Raw genomic sequence first — 12,109 nt, 5'->3', positions numbered from 1 at the left:
TTCATGATTGTGTCCCATTTGTTGTTGATTCTTCACAAAAAAATACAGTTTTATATCTATGTTTGAAGCCTGAAATGTGGCAAAAGGTCGCAAAGTTCAAGGGGGCCGAATACTTTCGCAAGGAACTGTAGATAGATAGAAGGAGCAAAAACATGGAGGGGGAGTTGGGGGAGACAATGGTATACAAAAGTTTGGATATAAACATGTTTTGGTCATTACTCTTAGTTACACCCAATCTCTATGGACATTTATACTAAATCACCACAGGAATATGTATTGTCCACTGGCTAGAGAGTTTTGAACATATACGTTTTTTGTCAGAGTGGATGGTCGTGGGGGCGGAACATAATTGTAATAATTGGTATACTGCAAATTGACAACAACTAAGACAAAAAAATTGATTGTGTCTCAATGTAGTTTTCAAATACAATCACGTCTTTCTTTTGAACAGATTTAGCTGAATTCCTGGTCTTTTTTAAGTCTTTTTTAAAATCACTTGCAGGAGGGTTTTGGCTCGTCGGCCGCCTGTTACTGACCCCTGGAACAGACTATCTGTCTTGAAAAATATGAAACTGTTGCTGCATTAGACTGCCAATTGTGATGCAGCCTGTTTGTCACTGTATAAAGATCCAGCCCCTCTTCAGTTAGTTCTGGTCTCACCTTGGTGGGGAAGTAGCGACTGAACTTGAACTTCTTGAGGGAGACGGTCATGGAGTAGGTCCCGAAGAACAGGATGAAGGACATGAGGGCCAGGTCAGGGACGTACTTACAGGTGTTGCCCACCAGAGAGCCTCCGTACTTCACACACTCCTTCTTACTGAGCTGGCTCCAGTCCAGGCCTGTGATGTTTAACTGGTAGGAGAGAGGGAGAGAGGGTTGGAGGGGGGCAGGAAGGGGGAGACAGTTTTACAGGTGGAAGAAAAAGGTGATGTGTAGAGAAAACGATTGGCATGGATGTGAGGATGTGAGGGTTTGTCAGGAGAGAGAGAAAAAAAAGAAAGAAAGAGAGAATAACAGGGAAGAGAGTGCAGGGGAACAAAGGGGAGACAAAAAAATTTAATGAACAGACTCTTTAAACATATAGTTTCCACTTAGCTTCGTGTCATACTCCTGTTTTTTAAGTAGTATCATTAAACTTGAGTTCAAACAAACAACAACTAGGAAGTCTGTTGTGTCAAAAAATGAAATATTGAAAAGCCCTTAAGGCCTAATGGGTATTCAGCAGGGGTGTGTTGTGTTTCCAACAGAACACCAGTTCTAACATCTCCTTAAAAAGACATGACAAAATAAACATTGAATAAAAACAACAACTTACTCCAAAGAGACTAGAGGTGTTATCAGTTGGCACTGGCACTAAACCATTGAAGATCATTGAAGCCACTGTTTAAGTTAGAAGAAGGGAGAAAGAGACAAAGAGAGGAGGGTAATGAAGGAGAAATGGAGATGCAGAGAGGGAAACGAGATGACGGCAGAGTCAGGGGACAAGAGAAATACTAAATAAAAGAAGATTTTAACAGGTAGACTTTGAGACTGAACAGAGAGAAGGAGTAGCTAGTTAAAGCTCATGCATACACAGGAAGTATTACTCACTCGCATCAGACAGCAGCCATTTGTGTGTGCAGCAAAAACAAACGTGAGACAAATCAGTTACAGTAGTCAAGTATCTTCAGTCAATTCTCATAACGTTTGCAATATAAGATTTCACAATGCAATCAACATCTCCAAACAGGCATAAAGGTATAATCCATTCTTATATTACCAAACCATTCTAGAATTGTGGTGTCCCCAAACCCCTTGGCGGTAGCCAGGTCCTGCTAATACCCACATTTCTTTGTGCTATTGACATTTCTATTCCTGTCAAACTTTTGACATGGTTGGCAAGACAATTCCCTAAGGAGCTGTTATGAGAGATTGGAAACAGACTGACACCCAGGCTACTAGGCCCTGATAACCTCATCATAAGCCTCTTCAACCCTTTAACAACTGTTATATCCTCTGCTGGGGACTCTGCAGTTCAGTAATATTTTATACAGCTAAGGATGGACTCACTGGGGTCTGGGGCCAGGCACTCGCACTTGTAGGCGGTGACATAGTCTGGCTTGAAGTCGGTGTTGATGGGGTAGTATTTGAAGGAGCCCATCTGTAGCAACACATTAGATAAACAGTTAAGTGTGTGTGTGTGTTTGCTTGCATGACTACATGTGTACTCGCCTGCGTGTGTGTGTGCGTGTGTGTGTGCGCGTCTGCGTGCACACACACACATGACCCACCATCTTCTTGATGGCGTCAGAGATGAAGATGAAGGAGATGAGGCTGGAGAAGCCCTCCTCTGTGAAGCGGGTCATGTACTTGATGATGTAGCTGGCGTCCGTGGCGACCAGGAGGAAGCACTGCAGACAGGAGTGGATCCCGATCCACAGACGCAGCTCCATGTAGTCTATACCATTGTTCCTTAGAAATAAGAACATTATTGATATAGGGGCAGAATGTGGAAGGCAGGAGAGTCTTTTATGAAGATGGAATGGACACATACTCTCCAATAAGACACATCAAATCTTATCTCACCATTGTGCCATTCATAGAACTGTCTGATGTGCGTGTTGCTTGAATTCTCATCAAATCAAGAGGAGGAACCATATGTATTCAAATACTACATATAGGCTACAGTGTCTGATTGTGAACTAGGGTGGGGTTGAGCTCACTCACTTGCTGAATTCGAAGAGCAGTTTCTCAAAGATGAGGATAGGTCCAGTAGAGCTGAGGATGATGAGGGGCTGACCACTAAACAGACAGAATACTGTTCCTGACAACGCTGTGCCCAGGAAACTCTCCATCACACCCTGAAACAGAGAAAGAGAGAGAGGGCAGGTGGGGTTAGTTTGAGAGAGAGAGAGAGAGAGAGAAAATGAGAAAGAGAGATAGAGAGTTCAATTCTACAACCATCTAAAAGTGATTCCCAAACCTCTTAATCTGGAGAAGAGTCCCCTAAGCAAGCTGGTCATGGGGCTCTGTTCACAAACACAAACTGAACCCACAGAGCCCCAGGACAGCAACAGCAACACAATTAGACCCAACAAATCATGAGAAAAAAATATATATAATTACTTGACATGCTGTAAAGAATTTACCAAAAAACAGAGCAAACTGGAATTAGCCATAAACAGAGAGTATGCAGTGGCATAATACCTGACCACTGTGACTGACCCAAAATTAAGGAAAGCTTTGACTATGTACAGACTCAGTGAGCATAGCCTTGCTATTGAGAAAGGCCGCCGTAGGCAGACCTGGCTCTCAAGAGAAGACAGGCTATGTGGAACTTACTGCACATACTAACCTCCTGCCAAATGTATAACCACATATTTCCCTCTGATTACACAGACCCACAAAGAATTCCAAAACAAATCCAATTTTGATAAACTCAAATATCTATTGGGTGAAATAACACAGTGTGCAATCACAGCAGCCAGATCTGTGACCTGTTGCCATAAGAAACGGGAAACCAGTGAAGCACAAACACCATTGTAAATACAACTCATATTTATGTTTATTTATGTTCCCTTTTGTACTTTAACTATTAGAACATCATTAGAACACTGTACATAGCCATAATATGACATTTGAAATGGGTCTATTCCTTTGAAACTTGTGAGTGTAATGTTTTTGTATTGTTAATGTCACTTTAATTTATTATCTATTTTACTTGCTTTGGAAATGTAAACATACTATTTGTTTCCAATGCCAATAAAGCCTTCTGAATTGAATTGACAGAGAGAGAGAGAAAGAGATGAACAAATGTATTCAGTTCAGTCATTGGTCCATATACTGCATGTGATGGATAGGGCCAGTGACTGAACTAAATCCATCTCTATCTCAGTCTCTCTCTCCCCCCAATTAAGCTACCATACATTTATTTGTTTTGTTCCATTTTGCAAATCATCGACTCAGAAAATTAGGACATTAATTAATTGGCCCTACCCTGGGTACCAGTCTGTTTGTGCTAACATTCCATTCATTGTACTTTGTCATATGCCAAACATATTGGTATATAACACGGAGTATAAGGGGTGGAATGGTAACACAAAACAGTTGTGGATTTCAGGCTAAAGCAGCCCAACCTGGTAGTTGTCTGTGGCGTCTCCCAGCAGGCCTCCGAAGGTGATGGCGTTGGTAATGCAGCCCAGGTAGATGAACAGCACAGCAGAGATAGACTGGATGTGAAAGCCTTCATAGAAGTCACTAAGCAACCAGGGTATTTTTCTCTTGATGTCAAGAAACAGACCTCCACAGAACCTGCAATAGACACTCTGGTTATGATGCAGAACTTACCACAGACAAGGACACACTGGTTACCACAGAACCTGCCACAGGCACAGACAAACACTCTGGTTACCACAAAACCTGCCACAGACACAGACACTCTGGTTACCACAGAATCTGCCACAGACACAAACACTCTGGTTACAACAGAACCTGCCACAGACACAAACACTCTGGTTACCACAGAACCAGCCACAGGCACAGACACAAACACTCTGGTTACCACAGAACCTGCCACAGACACAGACACAGACACTCTGGTTACCACAGAACCTGCCACAGGCACAGACACAAACACACTAGTTACCACAGAACCTGCCACAGGCACAGACACAAACACTCTGGTTACCACAGAACCTGCCACAGGCACAGACACAAACACTCTGGTTACCACAGAACCTACCACAGACACAAACACTCTGGTTACCACAGAACCTACCACAGACACAAACACTCTGGTTACCACAGAACCTTCTGCAGACACAGACACACTAGTTACCACAGAACCTGCCTCAGACACAAACACACTGGTTACCACAGAACCTGCTGCAGACACAGACACACTGGTTACCACAGAACCTGCTGCAGACACAGACACAAACACACTAGTTACCACAGAACCTGCCACAGGCACAGACACAAACACTCTGGTTACCACAGAACCTACCACAGACACAAACACTCTGGTTACCACAGAACCTGCTGCAGACAGACACACTGGTTACCACAGAACCTGCTGCAGACACAGACATAAACACTCTGGATACCACAGAACCTGCCACAGGCACAGACATAAACACTCTGGTTACGACAGAACCTGCTGCAGACACAGACAAGCTGGTTACCACAGAACCTGCTGCAGACACAGACACAAACACACTGGTTACCACAGAACCTGCCTCAGACACAAACACACTGGTTACCACAGAACCTGCTGCAGACACAGACACAAACACTCTGGTTACCACAGAACCTGCCTCAGACACAAACACACTGGTTACCACAGAACCTGCTGCAGACACAGACACAAACACACTAGTTACCACAGAACCTGCCACAGGCACAGACACAAACACTCTGGTTACAACAGAACCTGCCACAGGCACAGACACAAACACACTGGTTACCACAGAACCTGCTGCAGACACAGACACAAACACTCTGGTTACCACAGAACCTGCCTCAGACACAAACACAAACACTCTGGTTACAACAGAAGCTACCACAGACACAAACACTCTGGTTACCACAGAACCTGCCTCAGACACAAACACACTGGTTACAACAGAACCTACCACAGACACAAACACTCTGGTTACCACAGAACTTACCACAAACACAAACACTCCGGTTACCACAGAACCAGCCACAGGCACAAACACTCTGGTTACCAAAGAACCTGCCGCAGGCACAGACACAAACACACTGGTTACCACAGAACCTGCCGCAGGCACAGACACAAACACACTGGTTACCACAGAACCTGCCACAGGCACAGACACAAACACACTGGTTATGATGCAAAACCTGCCACAGACACAAACACACTGGTTACAACAGAACCTGACACAGGCACAGACACAAACACTATGGTTACCACAGAACCTGCCACAGGCACAGACACAAAAACTATGGTTATGATGTAGAACCTGCCACAGGCACAGACACATTGGTTACCACAGAACCTGCTGCAGACACAGACACAAACACTCTGGTTACCACAGAACCTGCCTCAGACACAAACACAAACACTCTGGTTACAACAGAAGCTACCACAGACACAAACACTCTGGTTACCACAGAACCTGCTGCAGACACAGACACAAGCACTCTGGTTACCACAGAACCTACCACAGACACAGACACAAACACACTAGTTACCACAGAACCTGCCACAGGCACAGACACAAACACTCTGGTTACAACAGAAGCTACCACAGACACAGACACAAACACACTAGTTACCACAGAACCTGCCACAGGCACAGACACAAACACTCTGGTTACAACAGAAGCTACCACAGACACAAACACTCTGGTTACCACAGAAGCAAACACTCTGGTTATGATGCAGAACCTGCCTCAGACACAAACACTCTGGTTACAACAGAACCTGCCACAGACACAAACACACTAGTTACCACAGAACCTGCCACAGACACAGACACAAACACGCTGGTTACAACAGAACCTACCACAGACACAGACACAAACACTCTGGTTACAACATAACCTACCACAGACACAGACACAAACACTCTGGTTACAACAGAACCTGCTGCAGACATAGACACAAACACTCTGGTTACAACAGAACCTACCACAGACACAGACACAAACACACTAGTTACCACGAACCTGCTGCAGACACAAACACTCTGGTTACAACAGAACCTACCACAGACACAGACACAAACACACCAGTTACCACGAACCTGCTGCAGACACAAACACTCTGGTTACAACAGAACCTACCACACTCACAAACACACTAGTTACCACATAACCTGCCACAGGCACAGACACAAACACTCTGGTTATGATGCAGAGCATGCTACAGACACACACAAAAAAACTGGTTACCACAGAACCTGCCACAGGCACAGACATAAACACTCTGGTTATGATGCAGAGCATGCTACAGACACACAAAAAAACTGGTTATCACAGAACCTGCCACAGGCACAGACACAAACACTCTGGTTATGATGCAGAGCATGCTACAGACACACACAAAAAAACTGGTTATCACAGAACCTGCCACAGACATCAATCAAATATATTTTATAAAGCCCTTTTTATATCCAAACTTTTTGCAAAGTGCTTGTCACAGAAACTCTAGTTATGATGCTGCACACGTTCTGTTTAAAATGTTTTATCATCTATTTAATGCATCACTGAGTCTCTTCGTTTCAGCCTGTCTGTCGTTTCACCGTGTGACTGGGTGGGCCAATTGAACCGCTGATGATTTAATACAATAATTTTGGGCCGATGAGAAATGGAGAGGTGATTATCTTGGCTATCCTGACCGCCTGACCAGTCACTTTACTCATCACTCCTGAGTGAGTGAATGTTCCAAATGTGAATTAACAAGAGACAGGACATTTTAAAGCACGTTTCGATGCAATATCCCTTGAATACTAATGGGTTGTCCCAGCAACTCAGCTCTATGTAAAGGCCAGCTAAAGGTTCCAATTCCACTCTAGTACTCTACCTCATATCTCAATTCACTCAGTAGTCTTCCTCTCTTATCCCAGTTCAGACCCAGTTTCTCTCACGTTATCATACTTCCTAGTCTCCTAACATACATGCAAACGGTGTAAATCCCAGTCCCCACGCAGTAGCCTACCTCCCAGTGTGTGCCAGCTCCTCTCCCAGTTCGTGAGCCACTGGCATCTCCTCATCCTCAGCAAGGCCTCCACCTCCTCCGGCCGCACCATTTGGCTGACCCAGCTCATTCAGAGAGAACACTGACTTCCTGTACACACAGGAAACAGGAAGTACACAGCGGCAGAGAAGAGAGGTATAGGAAGTGATGATGACAGACATACTGAGAAAGACTGCCACATCTGGGTCTCAGAGTTTTCAGGTCTCAGACTCAGAAAAAATGTAAGTATTATTATTAAGTAGGGGGAAATGACTAGAGTCCAACCTCTTGTCAGCCGAGGTCACTTTTTTAGGAGGCTCAATACGTATTTTGGGGTCCCACTCTCCGGGCGGCAGCACGATCACCTCATCCAGGAACTCATCTATACCTGCAATCAGATCCTCTCGATCTCTAGCCTTGTACGCCACATCACTGAACAGCTAGGGGAGAGAGAGAGAGAGAGAGAGAGAGAGAGAGAGAGAGAGAGAGAGAGAGAGAGAGAGAGAGAGAGAGAGAGAGAGGGAGAGAGAGAGAGACAGAGAGAGAGAGAAGGGAGAAAGAGAGAGAGAGGGGAGAGAGAGAAGGGAGAGAGAGAAGGGGGTGAGATAGAGAGAGAGAGAGAGAGAGAGAGAGAGAGAGAGAGAGAGAGAGAGAGAGAGAGAGAATGGAGAGATAGAAGGGGGTGAGATAGAGAGAGAGCGAGAGAGAGAGAGAGAGAAGGAGAGAGAGAAGGGGGTGAGATAGAGAGAGAGAGAGAGAGAGAGAGAAGGGAGAGAGAGAGAGAGAGAGAGAAGGGGGTGAGAGAGAGAAGGGGGTGAGAGAAGGGGGTGAGATAGAGGGAGAGAGAGAGAGAAGGGGGTGAGATAGAGATAGAGAGAGAGAGAGAGAGAGAGAGAGAGCGAGAGAGAGAGAGAGAAGGGGGTGAGATAGAGAGAGATAGAGAGAGAGAGAGAGAGAGAGAGAGAGAGAGAGAGAGAGAGAGAGAGAGAGAGAGGAGAGAGAGAGAGAGAGAGAGAGAGAGAGAGAGAGAGAGAGAGAGAGAGAGAGAGAGAGAGAGAGAGAGAGAGAGAGAGAGAGAGAGAGAGAGAGAGAGAGAGAGAGAGAGAGAGAGAGAGAGAGGAGAGAGAAGGGGGTGAGATGAGATAGGGAGAGAGAGAGAAGGGGGTGAGATAGAGGGAGAGAGAGAGAGAGAGAGAGAGAGAGAGAGAGAGAGAGAGAGAGGAGAAGGGGGTGAGATAGAGAGAGATAGAGAGAGAGAGAGAGAGAGAAGAGGAGATGAGATAGAGAGAGATAGAGAGAGAGAGATAGAGAGAGAGAGAGAGAGAGAGAGAGAGAGAGAGAGAGAGAGAGAGAGAGAGAGAGAGAGAGAGAGAGAGAGAGAGAGAGAGAAGGGGGTGAGATAGAGAGAGATAGAGAGAGAGAGATAGAGAGAGAGAGGAGAGAGAGAAGGGGGTGAGATAGAGAGACAGAGAGAGAGATGGAGTTATTCCTCTGCGCTGCAGTATCTGATACAAGGTTCTGACCTCTCCCCTCATTAGTTAATCGGATGCATACCCAGGGACCAATTCTTCATGTATGACAGTGGTGGGTGTTCAAAACACCTGCCAGTCTATTATGGGAAATAACAGGCTGTTACCTGTCTGACATAAAACATTTATATCCATGATATTTTGATAACGAGAGGCTGACTGGTACCAACAGCAAGCCATGAAGGCCTCATTATCACCATGTGGAGTTCTGGCTGACTCAAGTTAACACACCATCAAGCCTGTATTTCCATGTCATCTGTAATGTCATCTGTCATCTGCCATCTGTCATCTGTCATCTGTCATGTTCCCTCTAGTGGTGTGGGGGCTGTGCTTTTGCAAAGTGGGTGGGGTTATATCCTTCCTGTTTGGCCCTGTCCTCCTGTCTCAGCCTCCAGTATTTATGCTGCAGTAGTTTATGTGTCGGGGGCCTAGGGTCAGTTTGTTATATCTGGAGTACTTCTCCTGTCTTATCCGGTGTCCTGTGTGAATTTAAGTATGCTCTCTCTATTTCTCTCTTTCTCTCTTTCTCTCGGAGGACCTGAGCCCTAGGACCATGCCTCAGGACTACCTGGCATGATGACTCCTTGCTGTCCCCAGTCCAACTGGCCGTGCTGCTGCTCCAGTTTCAACTGTTCTGCCTGCGGCTATGGAATGCTGACCTGTTCCCCGGACGTACTACCTGTCCCAGACCTGCTGTTTTCAACTCTCTAGAGATTTAGATGCACTATTGTAAAGTGACTGTTCCACTCGATGTCATAAGGTGAATGCACCAATTTGTAAGTCGCTCTGGATAAGAGCGTCTGCTAAATGACTTAAATGTAAATGTAAATGTAGAAATACTCTTAATGATCGGCTATGAAAAGCCAACTGACATTTACTCCTGAGGTGCTGACTTGTTGCACCCTTGACAACTACTGTGATTATTATTATTTGACCATGCTAGTCATTTATGAACATTTGAACATTACATTTACATTTAAGTCATTTAGACGCTCTTATCCAGATCTTGGCCATGTTCTGTTATAATCTCCACCCGGCAAAGCCAGAAGAGGACGTGCCACCCCTCATAGCCTGGTTCCTCTCTAGGTTTCTTCCTAGGTTTTCACCTTTCTAGGGAGTTTTTCCTAGCCACCGTGCTTCTACACCTGCATTGCTTGCTGTTTGGGGTTTTAGGCTGGGTTTCTGTACAGCACCTTGAGATATCAGCTGATGTACGAAGGGCTATATAAATACATTTGATTTGATCTGTCATGTCATCTGTATTCATGAAAAGAAAGAAACATTGACAGACACTTACGTCATCCACCATTAGGGTAGCTATGGCTCGACCGATCTGATTATAGGACTTGGCTTTTCCTGTTGGCCCCAACAGAATAAACAGGAATCTGTGGTAGTGCGGGGGAAAAGAAACCTCAACAATGGCTCACAAAATGTCTAAATACAGTATGTGCTGCATGGGCATAAGAACAGATACAATGGACAAGGCAAGATGTAGCCATTATGTACAGCTAGTACTTATATGTCAGACATTGTTTACATGTTAGTCCTTTAGCAGGCGCTTTCATCCAGAGCAATATACGGTCAACCAAGGTTAGGTAAGGCTGTGTGGGGAATAGGTTAGGGTCCACAAAATGTCAAAATATGTGCTTGCATGAGCATAAGAACAGATACAAAGAAGGCAGGCAGGCAGGCAGGCAGGCAGGCAGGCAGGCAGGCAGGCAGGCAGGCAGGCAGGCAGGCAGGCAGGCAGGCAGGCAGGCAGGCAGGCAGGCAGGCAGGCAGGCAGGCAGGCAGGCAGGCAGGCAGGCAGGCAGGCAGGCAGGCAGGCAGGCAGGCAGGCAGGCAGGCAGGCAGGCAGGCAGGCAGGCAGGCAGGCAGGCAGGCAGGCAGGCAGGCAGGCAGGCAGGCAGGCAGGCAGGCAGGCAGGCAGGCAGGCAGGCAGGCAGGCAGGCAGGCAGGCAGGCAGGCAGGCAGGCAGGCAGGCAGGCAGGCAGGCAGGCAGGCAGGCAGGCAGGCAGGCAGGCAGGCAGGCAGGCAGGCAGGCAGGCAGGCAGGCAGGCAGGCAGGCAGGCAGGCAGGCAGGCAGGCAGGCAGGCAGGCAGGCAGGCAGGCAGGCAGACAGACAGACAGACAGACAGACAGACAGACAGACAGACAGACAGACAGACAGACAGACAGACAGACAGACAGACAGGCAGGCAGGCAGGCAGGCAGGCAGGCAGGCAGGCAGGCAGGCAGGCAGGCAGGCAGGCAGGCAGGCAGGCAGGCAGGCAGGCAGGCAGGCAGGCAGGCAGCTCATTACCTGGTGGGCACAGGAACCTCTGTCAGTCCTCCCAGAGTGGTGGCCTGGGCCAGACGGACAAAGGCTACAAAGGGCTTATCCAGGAAGTCCACTTCACCCACCAGAACATTAGATGCCTCAGCATCTCTAGGGATCTTTTTCATGAACTTATTCCTTAGCTATGGAGGGAGGGAATGAGGGAGGGAGGGAGGGGTAAGAAGGACAGTCAGAGAGAGTTGATACATCAGGGCATACTGTATATGGTATGGACACTGGATATCTTGTCAGCATAACTGACAAGAACATTTTGAGATGAAATTTCATCATATTTTCAAGTTCAAGTTTCAAGTTTTTTTTATACATTCATACGCACATAAATATCCTAATATGACATTAATAAAGGATTCAGTTGTGACAGGGAAGGCATTAGATATGTATATACAATAGTGTCCTCCTGCTTGACGTTGTCATTGTGTTCTATCAATGCCCTTGGCCTTTCATCGATCCACTCACTGATCTGTTTGAAAATATCATTACATTTCACCTCACTGCTGTTCTGGCAGCTTACGTTTTTGCTGGATAAAATCAACTATTCTCTGAGCACAACATTTAAAG

The 12,109-nt window shown here is 46.3% G+C and overlaps 1 protein-coding gene across 1 annotated transcript in view; it reads right to left on the bottom strand.

Moving 5' to 3' along the window:
* Positions 1 to 12,109, bottom strand: part of LOC124036500 (electrogenic sodium bicarbonate cotransporter 4-like) — a 45,554-nt gene that overhangs the window by 15,291 nt on the left and 18,154 nt on the right. The window contains 10 exon segments of the mRNA XM_046351165.1: positions 661 to 852; positions 1,316 to 1,353; positions 2,050 to 2,140; positions 2,271 to 2,451; positions 2,707 to 2,840; positions 4,116 to 4,290; positions 7,667 to 7,795; positions 7,970 to 8,124; positions 10,511 to 10,598; positions 11,516 to 11,673. Coding sequence (XP_046207121.1) covers positions 661 to 852; positions 1,316 to 1,353; positions 2,050 to 2,140; positions 2,271 to 2,451; positions 2,707 to 2,840; positions 4,116 to 4,290; positions 7,667 to 7,795; positions 7,970 to 8,124; positions 10,511 to 10,598; positions 11,516 to 11,673 — 1,341 coding nt within the window.

This window comes from Oncorhynchus gorbuscha, linkage group LG05, assembly GCF_021184085.1.
Source record: "Oncorhynchus gorbuscha isolate QuinsamMale2020 ecotype Even-year linkage group LG05, OgorEven_v1.0, whole genome shotgun sequence".
In the NCBI taxonomy this organism is placed as follows: Eukaryota; Metazoa; Chordata; class Actinopteri; order Salmoniformes; family Salmonidae; genus Oncorhynchus; species Oncorhynchus gorbuscha.
This window is presented reverse-complemented; position numbering and strand designations above follow the sequence as displayed.